General features: G+C 47.2%; 1 protein-coding gene across 1 annotated transcript; it reads left to right on the top strand.

Annotated features, from left to right (window-relative positions):
- Window positions 1–527: 527 nt before the first annotated feature.
- Window positions 528–7,966, top strand: LOC133789206 (uncharacterized). The gene is made up of 3 exons (XM_062226972.1): window positions 528–707; window positions 5,532–6,325; window positions 6,404–7,966. Exons 2-3 carry the CDS (start codon window positions 5,543–5,545, stop codon window positions 6,647–6,649), a joined length of 1,029 nt encoding a protein of 342 aa, XP_062082956.1. The 5' UTR covers window positions 528–707; window positions 5,532–5,542; the 3' UTR covers window positions 6,650–7,966.
- Window positions 7,967–15,827: the final 7,861 nt, after the last annotated feature.

Here is a 15,827-nt window from a genome sequence, read left to right as displayed (position 1 = left end):
GTGTATTACATTGTCGTAGAAGAATATAGTAGCAATGTTAATTTGAAAGTCAAGTGCACGACCTCAACTAAAATCATGAAAATATTTGTTTAGGATGACCAAATAATAGTAAGTGGCTTTAGGCTTAGCCTTAGATTTGTTGATGTGAACCAATCATGATAAGTTTTTCCAAATTTGAATCACCTTATTTTGTCTATAAATAGCACCCAATGAGACTTAACAAGGGACCTTGGATTAATTTGTTCACTAAACTTAGATTATTCTTGAGAACTTTATATGGATCATCACTGACTTAAGCATTGAAATGCATTTATGCAGCACCCCTGATGGTTCTTTCATCCTTTCTAGACTTGGTGAACTTGTCCATAGAGAATTATTATTGATCCAACTTAAGTGATAATATTCCATATGTAGCCCATAACCTAAATATGGAATAATATTTGTGTGAAACATTTCAGATTGAACAATTGACACCGTTGTGGGAACCTTATTTATTTTTCTTGTTGTTTTTCTCTTTGTGCAGTGTTATGCAAACAACCGAACACTCTAACAAAACCAGAAACAAAGAACACAAGCACACAAGAACACACACACTCAAAACAGTAAAAGAACACTTTTGTGTACGTGGTTCAGAAGCATTTCTCCAACCTATATCCACGAGAAAACCAACTCTCTTTGATCTTTATTGCTCTGATGATGATTACAAAGTAAGCTATGTTTTTACAAATGATTACAAGCCTTTATATAGCTATAGAAACAGAATATAACTAACCAAACTGTTTAAACAAGACAGTTGGACCAATTAGCTAACAGACTTGAATTTAAGGCTTTATATGATATCCAAGTAGACTAAAACAATAGTAATTAGCAATCAACACATCGCAATTCTCCACCTTGATTGATAATGAACCCTTAGAGAGAAGATTTTCAGACCACTATTCTTAATCATCTGTGATCTAAAGCAAGTTTAGACAGTGTCTAAACTTGATTATAGGCAAAGGTTTGGTAAGCATGTCTGCCGGATTGTCATCAGTAGATACTTTGCTGAGTTTGACCCTCCCCTCTGAGATAATATCTCGAATAAAGTGTGATCGCACATCAATGTGCTTAGTTCTTTCATGAAAAACTTGATTTTTGTTGAGGTGAAGGGCACTTTGACTATCACGGTAAACAGTTAAATGTTTCTGGTCTATGCTGAATTCTCTAGTAATTCTTTTCAGCCACAATGCTTCTTTTACAGCTTCTGTACATGCTATGTATTCAGCCTCAGTTGTAGATAAAGCAACAATAGATTGTAGGTTTGCTTTCCAGCTTATAGTGCACCCATTCAGATTGAATACATACCCTGTTTGTGACCTTCTTGAGTCAATGTCACTAGCATAATCAGAGTCTACAAATCCCACTACTTCTGACTCATTTGTACCAGATCCATACAATAATCCCATATTTGTAGTTCTCTTTAAATACCTCATGATCCACTTGACAACTCTCCAATGCTCTATGCCTGGTTTTCCCATAAATCTACTCACAATGCTTACTGCATAACACAGATCCGGACGAGTACAAACCATCAGATACATTATACTTCCCACTACATTCGTATAAGGTATCTTTTCCATATAGTTACTGTCTTCTTCAGTAAGAGGGGACTGAGTACTAGAAAGTTTGAATCCTATAGATATGTTAACTGGTTTTGTATCACTGAAACCAAACTTACTTAGAATCTTATAAATGTAGCTTCTCTGAGACAACTTCAATCTTCTACAGTTTCTGTCTCGAGTTATTTTTATTCCTAGAATCCTCTTGGCTGAACCAAGATCCTTCATCTCAAACTCTCTATTCAACAATTTCTTAACTTTGTCTATTTCTCCCTTATGCTTGCTTGCAACAAGCATATCATCTACATATAACAGTAGGTAAACAATAGCTTTTGCATTCCTCACATATACACAACTATCATATGAACTCCTTTTGAAACCAGATTTGGTTACAAAGTCATAAAGCCTTTTGTACCATTGCCGAGGAGATTACTTTAGCCCTGTTTATCGAGATTTTTGGAAACTATATGAATAAAAGTAAAGGGAGATTAATGATAAGGGGTTTAAGAGATGTAAACAAGATTTTTACGTGGTTGGGGCATTAATGAGCCTTAGTCCACGAGACAGTTGTATTAGAGCTTGGAAAGTCTATAACAATGGGGTTTTCTATTTGTTTTAGCAGAGTAACTGTATACACGCCAAAAAGAGATCCCTTTTTCAGTGCTCTGTCATATGTATTTATAGGTTCACAGGAGCACTGGGTTTGGGCCGGGCTAACCCGGGCCCAATAAAGGTATAAATATTACTGGCTTCTCTATCGGAAGCCCAATACAAAGGATAAAAACATAAAAGACAAACATTAACCAGAGCCCATTAGGGCAGCCCAAAGCCTATTTATCACTCGACAAATTGGGGCTTTTGGTCTGGGCATTTCGAGTTACGAGGCAGATTCAGGGCACAAGATCAATCAGAGTAGTGGCGGCATAGGTCTGAACCAGCGGCGTACAATCCCGAGGTGCCATTTTCCGTAGGTGAAACGTGGGGACAACTCCCACACTTCATGGGGCAGAGTTAGGGTCACGAATGCTTTATTCTGCCAACCCTGAGGGCTCGACCTGGGTTTGTTTACCTCTGTCCCTCTTCATTTACTGCAAGCCCGAATCATCCACAAGGAGCCTGGATCGTTTACCAGGCTTCGGGACCGTTTGCATACATCCCGACTGTAACCCCAAACAGGTGTACCTCTCCCGGATGAAGGTCCCGGATCATTCTTCCCAGACACCTTCCAGGCCTGGGCCCACACTTGGGCTATCGAAGTCAATCATACTTCCTGCCAAACGTGTCTGGGCTGGGCCCAACCTCAATTGCCCGGCTAGTGGGCCTGGATCGCGGTTCCGGGCCCAAGGCAGGAAATGGGGATAACATTTACCCCCCAAGCCTTCATCTGGGATCGCGAGGTGGAGGCTTGCCTTGCTCCCAGGCACTCACGGTTATCTCCCTGTTTCCTGCTTAGAGTCGTTGGTCCGTGGCAAGGGGCAGTGTGTGTTGGGCGCATGCGGAGCCCGAACCGTTTACCAAGGTCCGGGTTCGTTTACCGAAGTATTGTTTCGCAACGAGGGGCACACGTGTCGCCCAGCGACTACTGCAATGATGGCACTTGACCCCGAAAGGTCACCAACCATCTCAAGGGTCGCTAGGCCTAGGCTAGTGTGTCAGCACAGATTCCGAAGCGTCCCATCCGCATGGGGGTTCTTCATTAATGTTTCTGCGCTGAGGTGGACCGTAGGATGGGGCGACCTTTGAAATTCCCCTCTCCTGGGACGTTGGATTGAAATGGAGCGGATCCAGCACTCGAGTGGATTCATTAATGCCTCTGCACGATCTTGGACTGTACGATGGGGGATTTCCTATTCGCTGGATCAAAGACCAAGATTTGGGTCTCTATAAATACTCCTCAGGCATCCATTTGAAACTTTTACACTCTCGAGCCATTCTAAGAACTCTGAGGATTTGTTTATGTCCGATCTTGCCGACAACATCTTCCATCGTCTGCTTACTCTACGCCGTCGCCTTTTCCAACAGTTCTGGCATCTGCACCTCTGCCTGAGCGCACGTTCTCAGCATGTCCTGTCGACGAGCTGCTGAACCGCCTTCGCCAGTTCAAGACCGAGATTCTGCCGTCCTTATCGCTGGACAACCACCATTTTTCACGACCAACCATTCATAGTAAGTCCTTCTGCCCTCTGCCTTAATAGATATATGAATGTAGGTTCTGTCATTTTGCTCATATATTTAGGCTGCTAGAACTTGTTTATGCTTAGGATTAGTGCTAGGGAGACTGCCTGGTCTGGGTCGCTCCGGGTCTGGATGCTTCCCGGACCAGGGATGGAACCTATCTAGTAGCCCACTTTTCGTTCCTGATTTGGGTCTCGTGGTTCCCTGGTGAACCCGGACCTGATCCGGAGGGGACTTCAAGCAGTCCGTAGGAGGCCCCCCGTACCCTAACCGACTTTCTTGGGTTTCGACATTGACTGCTTGGTTTCTTTTATTTGCTCCCAGATTATCGACCATGACATTGGGCGTCACCCTTCATTCGGAGGAGGAAGTCAACAAGGCCCCCGTCCTCCTTCCCGGGTCTCGGACCCTTAAAGGCAACAGATGGGAGATGGACACGGTACCGAAACTATTCCGGAACTACCGGATGATGTACGTCCTGGAGAAACGCCTGGGCGTAGAGTCCACTCCCGGACTCTTCCACAACCGCCTGGCCAGGAGAGAGGAGCAGGCGCACATCTCCGTGAACGGATCCGGGGCCTGGAGCGCAGGCCACATCAGTGCGGGAGCTACACTCCTGCTTCACGATTACTTCGTGCGGTTCCTAACATTCGTGGGGATCGCACCCTTCCAGCTTTTGCCCCAAGCCTACCGATTGCTTGCGGGATGGCGCGTCTTCTGCGCTGCGAAGGAGATTGCAGAGCCGACCCTCGCGAAAATCTTGTACTTCTACAAGCTTAAACCGCAGGTCAATGCCAAGGACAAGACCTTGGATGGCTTCTACAGGCTAAATCCGCAGGGAAACTACCCCGCTCCTACAAGCGCCTAGAAGCACCCCCTGGACATCCGACATTATTGGTTCATGACGTCCGGGTTCCTCGTAGAGAAGAACCCCACGCTGATGTTGGACTTCCAGCGAGTGGGTAAGTGCCTTATTGATCCTACTTTGCATGTTCCTCTTTTTCTTTTCCTTTTTTATTTCTCACTGTATTACCTCGGGTGGCAGGACCTTTTGCCCAGACTCCTCTCACCCAGTTCATCTTGGACCGGAAGAAGCTCTACTATGAGCTGAGCGCGGAGGACCTGGACGTAGGGAGTTACGTCAGCATCGACAATCTTCGACTGATCGCACTGCTCGCGGCCCATCATACAATCGACGTCCCGAGCCTTCGGGGCATACAATGCTAGAAGAATCCCGTCATAAGGGAGAAACTGGCCCTGGAGCATATCAGGAAAGTAAAGGTTGCGGCACTCGCGGACGCGGCCAAGCGGAAGAAGGACTTGGCCCAGTTGGAGGCGGCCGCTTCCGAGGAGCTGGAAGCCTTCTTCGAGGAGGCACTGCCGAACACGGGGACCCCCGGAGCTAGCGTATCGGGGCGAGGTAACTCACCTTTGATCTTAACTTATGCTCCTCAAGTCGGGGACCTAGCTAGGGATAGGCTAGCACTTTGAGGCCCCGCGTTCGGGGCTGACGGGGAGACGAGACCTTTGTCTCTCGTTCCCGTAGGCTTGGAAAATCTCATGTACTTGTTCGGGTTCCTCCAATACGGGAATTTCCTGAACCTGGACGACATGGGGGATCGAGTCTACTCCTTCGGGTTAGATGAGTTGAGTCATGTCCGGGGCTTAGATAAGGGTTCGTCCCAGGCCACTCTTAGTTTTGACTTCTCTATTCTCTTGTTAGTTGTACTGACTCCTTTTCATCTGTGTTTGTTGCAGGAGACTCCGACATGTCTGATCTCGTGGATGAGATGAGGCAACTTCTTGAGGTTCGGGCCGCCAAGGCAGCCAAAGCCGCGACAAAGAATGCTGCCAAGAAAACATCCAAGGCGCCTGGCCCAGATCTATCCCGCAACAAGGAGACGCCAGGGGCAGATCCTCGACCAGGCCAGGTTGCAATCGTCGCGGTTCCTGTTACGGCTGTGGACCCGGCCACCGTCCCCGGCCTCGCTCAACCCCTAGTGATCGATCTGGAGTCGGAACCTGCAGTAAGCCAGAGTTCCGGGAAGAGGGCCGCAGAGTTGGGCGCGGCGGAGACCGAAACTGGGAACAAGAGGCCTCGGACGAGGCGGGCTAGCTCGGCCGGAGAGTCATTCGGGGAAAGTCGCCTCACCGCGAAGGAGATTCCGGCGACACCGGCCCTTCCCATCCATCCGGCCCTACCTGAGGAGGGGGAAGCTGTCTTGCGAGACAAGCAGTCCAGGCTCATTTCCCGGACCTGGGAGAGTGGCTGGGAAAGGAGTGACAAGACATACAAGGCCCTGACGATTTGTCGTCAGGTTGAGTTCGCTGAGCGCCTGGCGGCCTTCAGTGTCCCTCAGCTGATCGTGGATCGGCCAATCGCCGAGACGGGCTTTCGCCCTAAGCTGGGGCAGGACACGACCCTATTCGCGGTGGACCTGTTGGACCAGGTGGGGAACACCATGTCCAACCTTCAACTGAAATGGTACGCCACCATCGCCAACCCGGACATGCTGTTCATCTCCCAGGCTCTCCGCCATCAGGCCATCGCTGTAAGTTTGCTTCGTGTCTTTTTCTTCCTTTTTTTTTTTTTGTTTAGTAAGGATTCTTCTGACTTTTCTTTGTTCTAGGACGCTCTGCTATCCCATCGAAATGCTGACCTGGTGGCCGAGGTGGCCATGATAGAGACGCTCCAGCTGGAGCTGGAGGCGGCCGTGAATCAAAGGGAGGCCACCAAGGAGGCCCTGGCCAGGGAGACGGCCCAAGCAAAGGGATCCTTGGCCAAAGGAGTCAAGGCTCGGCTTGAAGAGGCCATATCCCGGAAAGAAGTCGAGGCTAATGAGAAGGTAGCTCTTCTGGAGGCAGAGCTTCTGTAACGACCTCCAATCTTAACATACATATATATATAGTGTAAAAACAAAGTTTAACCTGAATATAACAATACTTAAATTCTGAATTTACAAAAACTTTATTAAACAATACATAACTAATGTTCATAACCTCAAACCATACAATACTCACAACTAAATAAAAACTTTATCTTACATACAAATCTTAATACTTTTATAAATAATTTTCGTGGCGTTACTACACCTTAACGTAGAGATAAAAGTGTATCCAACCGATAAATTGAAAAGCTTTATGTAAATTACAAAGTCCATGAAATACTTTTAAAGCTTTAAGTAAATGATAAAGTTCACAAAATACTTTTAATGAAATATAATAAAACCAAGTTTCTTGTTTATTTATAAAATAGCATAGCAGAACTCCACTCCCTTCAAGTCAGCCCCATATGTACAGTCATGTTGGCTCCACGTATACTCATCAACGATTTATATTTGGGGCCTCTTACCTACAATACAAAACATTAACTGATGAGCTAAAGCTCAGTAAGCAGAATAACTACCTCATATGCATTAAAATAAACGTGCAACATGCTATGTATTTTCTTTCTTTCTGTCACTTTCCTTTCTTTTGGGCCCTAGAGGATGCTGCTGCCGGCATTACATAGGGAATCACATTCCCACCTGAACATAAACATGATAATAGGGAATTTCTCCCTCATAAACATTCATTATATAGGGAAGTACATCTCCCTCCTTACATTTTTGGGACGTAGGTCTCCCAAGCAGCACCTCTACTTTAACACTTTCAATAACTTGTTTGTGAACATTAAGCGTGCTTATGCATAAGAAATATAACATTCTTAAAAATAACTTCTGCATAAAAACATGGAAGGATAACATATAAAGCATATAAATGCACATAAGACACATAAAAGATATGTATTGTAGATGAGGATTCTACTTACCTTGCGTCTTGATAAAACAACCGAAATTGTTAGCTTCCTGATAAAAACACAAACTATTAACTTACATAAAATCTACATGATGTAATTTTAGTTTATAATTGTTGTTATTCTATTTTTCTTTTCTTCTTATTGTTTATTTTATGTCCAGGCGTATGGTCATACTATATTTGTCTATGGGATGGTCCTGGTCTAAAAGTCGTGGTCATGGTCATGGTCATACGGAAATGTCCAGGTCATAGCATCAGTCCATAATAATAGGGAATAAGGTCATATAATAAAAGTCCAAATAGTCCAAAGTGTGACCATAGCCTATATAAGTTTAGTATTATAACGATACATAAAAAAATAGTTTATATTTCAATTTTTGGCATTGTAAATTACGGCGACATGGTAAAATAATCTATATATAAATTCTAGCATTTTAATGGCATAGTAAAGTAATCTATATAACTTTTGGCATTATAATGGCATGGTGACATAATCCATATATAAATTTTGGCATTATAGTAAAGTAATCTATGTATAAATTTTGGCATTATAACGGCATAGTAAAATAATCTATATATAACTTTTGGCATTATAACGACATAGTAATTTAATCTATATATAAATTTTAGCATTATAACGACATAGTAAAATAATCTATATATATACTTTGGCATTATAACGACATAGTAAAATAATCTGTGTATATATAATAACTAAATAACTTAAATGAAAGGCTCGGAAAGAGCTTACCTAAAAGGTTTTCGTAGGCTAGCGTTACAGACAGAACTTCGCCTAGATCTTCGAGGTTTAGAACTTTAGAAGGGTGTTAAGAATATTTTTGGGTAGAGTAAGAGAAAGGAAATGAGGTTTTTTGTGATTTCAAGATGAGTTTTGGAAGGGCTATTTATAGGAAAAACTTGGGATACTATTCTAATAAAATATTAAAAATAATAAGCATAGTGGAATAATAACATATTCAAAATATCAAGCATAGTAATTTGCTTAAGTCATCACTGTGTCACTGCTGCATCAACATGTGGGACCCATGGGGTGGACCCCGCTGTGGGACCCACTATGAATAGTACCCGGTGAATAGTATAAAAAATGAAAATTTCTCAATCTTCTTATATTACTTAGTCCAGCATTTTTGACTCACAAACTTTTCTGAAAAAGTTTCTCTAACACCCATAAATTAATTATTCCCACCTGTTGGTTACTTCAACTACTTAGAATTGTTAAAATCTCATAATAGAAAACAACTATACCCCCAACGGTCATGAACACTATTCACCAACGGTCATAAACGGCTACTTTTTGTCCTATAAATACTTGTTCCTTCAACCATTTATTTGCACAACTTCTTCATCTCTTAACCTTCTAGATAAAATTCATCATCAAAACATGAATTTCTCTTTATTTTTTCATAACTTTAGTGATTGTTTGCTTGTATTTAGCATCATTCTATGGGTATTATACTAATGAAATGCCCATGAATGTTATAGTTGCATATTCATTAGTTATTCTTCCACTTTACTTAATAGCTCTAACATTCGGTTAGCATTGTAATGCACTCAAAAATGAATAAAAATATTTTCTCTTATTTCTCATAATTGTTTATAATGTATTTGTAAAAAGAAATGGGAGTTACAGCTTCTCAGAGCAAAGGCCGCACAGGAGGCGGCTGTGACTCAGTCTGTCCAAGACCGGGAGAGGGTCCAAGGCTTGGAGGCCCGGGTCCATGAGCTGGACGACTCTCTTAACGAGGAGATGATGGCGCATGACGAGACCCGCTGCGGAAAGGAGCGGGCAGACGACATGCTGTGCGTCACCTTCGAGGAGGCCATCTACATGGCCTGGTGCAAAGACAAAAGCATGAACCTCCTGATCCGGACTCAAAGAGAGCCGAATTCGAGGCCAAGGAGAAAGAAGGTGCGGAGCTCCTGGATGATGAAGCCTAGACCCGGATCTTCACTTCGCCTTTTTTCCATTATTTTGTAATAACTTTTACGGACGCGTACGCGTCCAAGACAATTTGTAGTGCTTTATCCAGTTTATGTTATTTCTATTACCCTTTTTTTTTTTTATATCACCGTGTATGACTGATCTGAGGGTTTGGTCCTGGTTCCAACGGCCTGGACTACCTTGTCAACTTGCTTTAATCCTGTCATTGACGAATCTACCCGTCCAGTTCCAACGGCCCAGGCCATCGAGGTTCGATTAGTTTATTGTAAAACCTAGTTCCCTCACCCTAACGGTCACGGGCTATGCCCTCACCCTGGGGCATACCGGATGCTCTTATCTCCCGGACATTGTTCGTCCGGGGCGGGACCAGCCTAAGACTTGGTCATCTTTTTTATACCCCTGGACATCGTTCGTCCGGGGCGGGACCAGCCTGAGGCTTGGTCCTCTTTTTATTATACCCCCGGACATCGTTCGCCCGGGGCGGGACCAGCCTGAGGCTTGGTCCTCTTTTTTATTATACCCCCGGACATCGTTCGTCCGGGGCGGGACCAGCCTCAGCCTTGGTCCTCTTTTTTATTATACCCTCGGACATCGTTCGTCCAAGGTGGGACCAGCCTGAGGCTTGGTCCTCTTTTCATTATACCCCCGGACATCGTTCGTCCGGGGAGGGACCAGCCTGAGGCTTGGTCCTCTTTTTTACACCCCCGGACAACGTTCGTCCGGGGCGGGACCAACCTGAGGCTTGGTCCAACGGGGTTTGTACCCCCCAGACCTTGCCGGTCTGGGGTTGGGACTAGGCCTGAGCCTTGCGCTCTGCCTGGTATTTGTTCATAACGAGGATACCCCCCATAAGTGAGCAGAGACTGGTCTGGGGTCACTTGAGTAGAATTTTCATTGTCTGATAACATTTCTTTATGGCGTTTTGCACACGCCATTTTTATTACTCAAGGAATCGCCCTGAGGTGTTCATTATTTACAACGAAAATACAAAATTGGAACACGTTCTCCCGACTACTGATAGTATTTACGGAGATGTTCCGCGTTCCAGGCTCTTGGGACTTCTGTGCCATCGAGCCACTTTAAACGGTATGTCCCGGGGCACACTTCGTGTTGGATCTCGTACGACCCTTCCCAATTCGGGCCCAGAACCCCTACTCCCGGATCTTGGGTAGCAGGGAAGACTCTTCGCAGAACTAGGTCGCCGGTTTCAAACCTTCGGCTTTTTACTTTTGAGTTGAAATGTTGAGCGATCTTGCCCTGGTACATCTTCAGCTGCACTTATGACTCCTCCTGGATCTCCTCAATGAGATCTAGTGATTCCTGGAGTAAAGTGTAGTTCTGGGCAAGATCATACGTGTCTCTTCGGTGAGACGGGATGGTCGTTTCGACGGGGATGACAGCTTCGCATCCATAGACCATGGAGTAAGGAGTGTGCCCGGTGGATGTTCTCTCGGTGGTCCGGTAAGCCCATAACACGCGGGGCAGCTCTTTGGGCCACTTGCTCTTGCAGGCTTGGAGTTTTTTCTTTAACGTACCTTTCAAGATTTTGTTGAAGGCTTCTGCCTGCCCGTTTGCTTGGGGCCTAGCGACCACAGAGAAGCTTTTGATGATACCATGTATTTCACAAAAATCTGTGAAGTGGACGCTGTCGAACTGCTTCCCGTTATCGGATACAATCTTGTAGGGGAGGCTATACCGACATATAATATTGTTGATGAAGAAATCCAGGGCCTTCTTCGAGGTGATCGTGTTCATGGGCTCCGCCTCAACCCACTTGGTATAGTAGTCGACTGCCACGATGGCATACTTCACTCCTCCTTTCCCAGTTGGGAGCGATCCTACCAGATCGATTCCCCACACCGCGAAAGGCCAGGGGCTGATCATCAAAGTTATTTCTGTTGGTGGGGCCCGTGGGACCTTCACGTATCTTTGGCACTGCTTGCATTTGCGGACGTAGTCAATACAATCCTTCTTCATAGTTGGCCAGAAATATCCTTGGGGTTCGACCAGTCGGTCTCACAGTCAGGTAGGCTTATACCATTACGCTCACGAGCAGGGATCTTTTTGGATAGACTGAGTCCGGCTGTATGGTCTCCGCAGAAGCCTTCGTGCACTTCGTGCATAATAGCGCTTAGTTCTATCCCGGACACGCACCTGAGGTATGGCATGGACAACCCCCGACGATAGAGTTTTCTATCCATCATGACATATCTGTGGAACTGGTATTGAAACTTCTTGGCTATGGACCTGTCTGCTGGCACCTCACCGGTTGTCAGATAGCGGATAAGGGGTCCCATCCAAGATGTGGAGTGGTCAATGGCATTGATCGCGGAGACTCGAATTCTTGGGATGGGGAGATAGTTAACGGGGACCAGTCCGGACAGCTCTGCTTCGACATCGGTGGCCAGCTTTGCTAGTGTGTCCGCGAACACATTTTGCTCTCTGGGGATCTGGCGGATGGAGTGCTTCTTGAACGCCTGCAGTATCTCTCTCGTCTGAGTCACATAAGCCGTCATTCTCTCCCCTTTGGTTTGATATTCCCCCGAGACTTGCCTGACAACTAGCTGGGAATCGCTGTAGATCTCCAGGTTCGTGGCCCCTACCTCCCGGGCCAGACGCAACCTGGCCAGCATGGCCTCGTGCTCGGCCTCGTTGTTCGATTCCTTAAACTGGAAACGCAAGGCGTTTTGCAACTGGTGTCCTTGGGGCGATACTAGGATGATCCCGGCCCCGGTCCCATTCTCATTCGAGGCCCCGTCCACGAACACCTTCCATACGGGCCCCGCGGGGGCCGCGGGATCGTCCAACTAGGTGATCCCGGAACATTCCACGATGAAGTCAGCTAGGGCTTGCCCCTTGATGGAGACCCTAGGAATGTAGGATATGTCAAACTAACTTAGCTCCATGGCCCACTTTAAGAGTCTCCCTAACGACTCGGGCTTTTGCAACACTTGCCGCAAGGGGTGGCTGGTTAGAACTTTTATGGCGTGGGCCTGGAAGTAAGGCCGGAGTTTTCGGGACGCCATCAACAGGCAAAAAGTCAGTTTTTCGATTAGCGGATATTGAGACTCAGCCCCCAATAACCTTTTACTCACGTAGTATATTGGGAGCTGGGTCTTTTCCTCCTCTCGCACTAATGCGGTGCTGATCGCGTGCTCGGTCACTGCCAGATAGAGGTACAAAGGCTCCCTGTCAACTGGTTTTGCCAAGATTTGCACTCGGGCCAGGTGCTCTTTTAGCTTTTGAAAAGCTTCTTCGCACTCGGCCGACCACTTGAAACGTTGGCTTCCCCAAAGAACATTGAAGAACGGGATGCACTTGTCCGTGGCCTTAGAGATGAAACGGCTTAGGGCGGCTATCCGCCCAGTCAGACTTTGCACGTCTTTATGCTTCAGGGGAGAGGGCATATCAATTAGTGCCTTGATCTTGTCCGGATTGGGTTCTATTCCCCGGAAGCTCACTATGAACCCCGGGAACTTCCCGGAGGCCACGCCGAAAGTACATTTCTTGAGATTCAGCTTCATCATATACTTCCGAATGACCGCGAAAGCCTCGGCCAGGTCGTCCGAATGTTTCCCGGATGTCTTGGACTTGACCAGCATATCGTCGATGTAGACTTCCATGTTCCGCCCCAGCTGGGCCCGGAACATTCGGTTGATGAGCCTCTGATAGGTGGCCCCGACGTTCTTCAGCCCGAAGGGCATGACGATGTAGCAGTATATTCCCTTATCTGTTTGGAAGCTGGTATGCTCCTGGTCTGCTATATGCATGGAAATCTGATTGTAGTCAGAGTAAGCGTCCATGAAGCTTAAGATCTCGTACCCAAATGTCGCATCCACCATCTGGTCGATCCGGGGAAGCGGGAAGCAATCCTTCGGGCAAGCCTTGTTGAGATCCGTGAAATCGATGCACGTCCTCCACGTCCCGTTCGGCTTCGGCACCAGAACGGGGTTGGCCAGCCACACGGGGTATACAGCCTCACGAATGAAGTTGATTGATGACAACTTCTCTACCTCCAGCTTGAGGGCCTCGGCCCTTTCCGTTCCCAAGGGTCTTCGTTTTTTTCGAACTGAGGTCGCGTTCGGGTCGATGTTCAACGCATGGAAGATGATGTTACGGTCGATCCTCATCATATCTGAATGAGACCAGGCCAGGATATCCTGGTTCTCCTTTACTTGGGCGATTATGGCGGCTCGGACATCTGCCGGCAGCTTTTTCCCGACTTGGATTATCCTAGTCGGATCGATGTCACTAATGCACACCTCCTCAATCTCGTCCATGGGTTCTAGGACGCGGTCGTCTCCCATCCTCGGGTCCAGCTCATCTTCCTCCCGGACCACTCTTCCTGCAGGGGGAGGGAGAACCGGGCCGACGACTTCCTCGAAGGGTTCCTCCCAGACCATGTAGATTGGCCGGGCGGATACGTGGTAGCACTTCCGAGCGCTCTTTTGATCCCCCCAGACTGTCCCCACCCCTCCGTTGTCGCAAGGGAACTTCATGCAGAAATGTCGAATGGAGGTGATTGCCCCGAACTCGACTAGTGCGGGTCGGCCGAAAATGACATTGCAAGCTATGGGGCAATCCACCACCACGAACGTGCATAATTTGAACGAGTGCTGCAACTCGCCCCCCAATGTTACGGGCAACTGGATCTTTCCCATGGGGAGCAACGCGTCTCCGTTGAAGCTGTAGATTTGGGTTGGGCACGATGCCAGATCCGCTTTGGTCAAGCCAATCGCAGCAAAGGCGGGCTTGAACAAGATGTTGACAGAGCTTCCATCGTCCACCAGCACCCGGGACACCAACTTGTTGGCTATCTGGGCGTCTATGACCAACGGGTCATGGTTTGAGAAATGGATGTTACGGGCGTCGTCCTCTGTGAAGGTGATATGGAGGTTCATCAGTTTCGAGTGCTGAGCCGGGGCCTGGACCAGAGCGCACACCTCCTGATCGTGGTCGAGCTCACTTAGGTAGCGCTTCTGATCATTCCTAGATGGCCCTCCCAGGTGAGGTCCGCCCAAAATGGTGGCCACATGTCCTTCCACGCGAGGGGGTGCCGTCCCGGATGGATAGGGCAGTCCGGGACCGGGAGTTTGCGCGACGGGGACCCCCTGAGGAGTTTGCGCCGCCGGGCCCTGTGCATATCCTCCTTGAGGCAGACATGCTCTGGGGGCACCCGGGACCGCGGGTTGTCCGGGACCTGCTGATAGGCCCAGGACTCCCACGGGCATCCTGACCCACTAGTGGTGATGCCCCAGCTTGATCAGACTCTTGATCTCATCATTGAGCTACCGACACTCTTCGGTCATGTGGCCCACGTCCTTATGGTAGGCGCACCGTTTGTTGGTATCCCTCGGGTTTCTCCCCCCTTTGAACATGGGGTTAGGCTTCCGGTAGTGAACCACCCCTCCATGGTTAGGAATATGTTCTCCCTGGTGTCCACCAAATTGGTGTATTCTGAATATTGGGGCTCGTAGCCCCTTTTGCCTTTCTTAGTCGGCTCGGACCAATTTTGACCTTTGCCGGACCTCTTCCCCCGGGAGGGGTTTACACTTGCCTCTGTTCCCCCCGCCTGGGACTATTGGGCCCCAACGGGGGCAGCGCTGTACCTGCCCAGTGTGGCTCCATACCTGGAAAAAAGGGCGAACTGGGCCGGTGCATTTCCCAAAGAGGCGGGACCATACACCGTAGGCATGGTGTAGGTAACCCCGGGCGTAACGGCCGAACCCGAGGCGATTGGGGGAGTGACGTAGGGCTGCGCCGGGAACTGCACCCCGTATCTCGGGAACGGATGGGCACTGGGCTGAGGCGCCGGAGGCCATCCAAAAGCCTGGATTTGAGCCTCCTCCCAGTTGATGAAACCCTGGGCCCTCCTTATGAATTCTTCTAAGGTAGCAGCCTTGCTACGCTGCATGTCATCCCAGAGGGGGAACCCGGCCCGGATCCCAGATTGCAATGCCACCAGGCGTTGCCCATCGTCCACCTTGGTTTTGGAGGCCTCCTTGGTAAAACGTTGGATGTAGGTCCTCAGTGTCTCTGCGTGGAGCTGTTTAAGGTTCTCAAGTTTTAGTGATAGTTAAAATAATTCAAACTATCATTTTCCAAATAGATTTATAATTTTAAGCACAAATTACTTCTAAAAAGATAGGATTTTTCTTCACTTTTCAAAATTATAATTTCAAAGCATTTAGTGTAAATCAATCTAATGAAATAACAAATAAATCAATGAACATTATTTATAAGACAAAACATAATATTTTTGTTCTAAGCATGGATGTGTACAATTTAATGAC

Source organism: Humulus lupulus, chromosome 7, assembly GCF_963169125.1.
Source record: "Humulus lupulus chromosome 7, drHumLupu1.1, whole genome shotgun sequence".
NCBI classification, from domain to species: domain Eukaryota; kingdom Viridiplantae; phylum Streptophyta; class Magnoliopsida; order Rosales; family Cannabaceae; genus Humulus; species Humulus lupulus.
The sequence above is the reverse complement of the archived record's forward strand: the minus strand, read 5'-3'. Positions and strand labels throughout refer to the sequence as shown.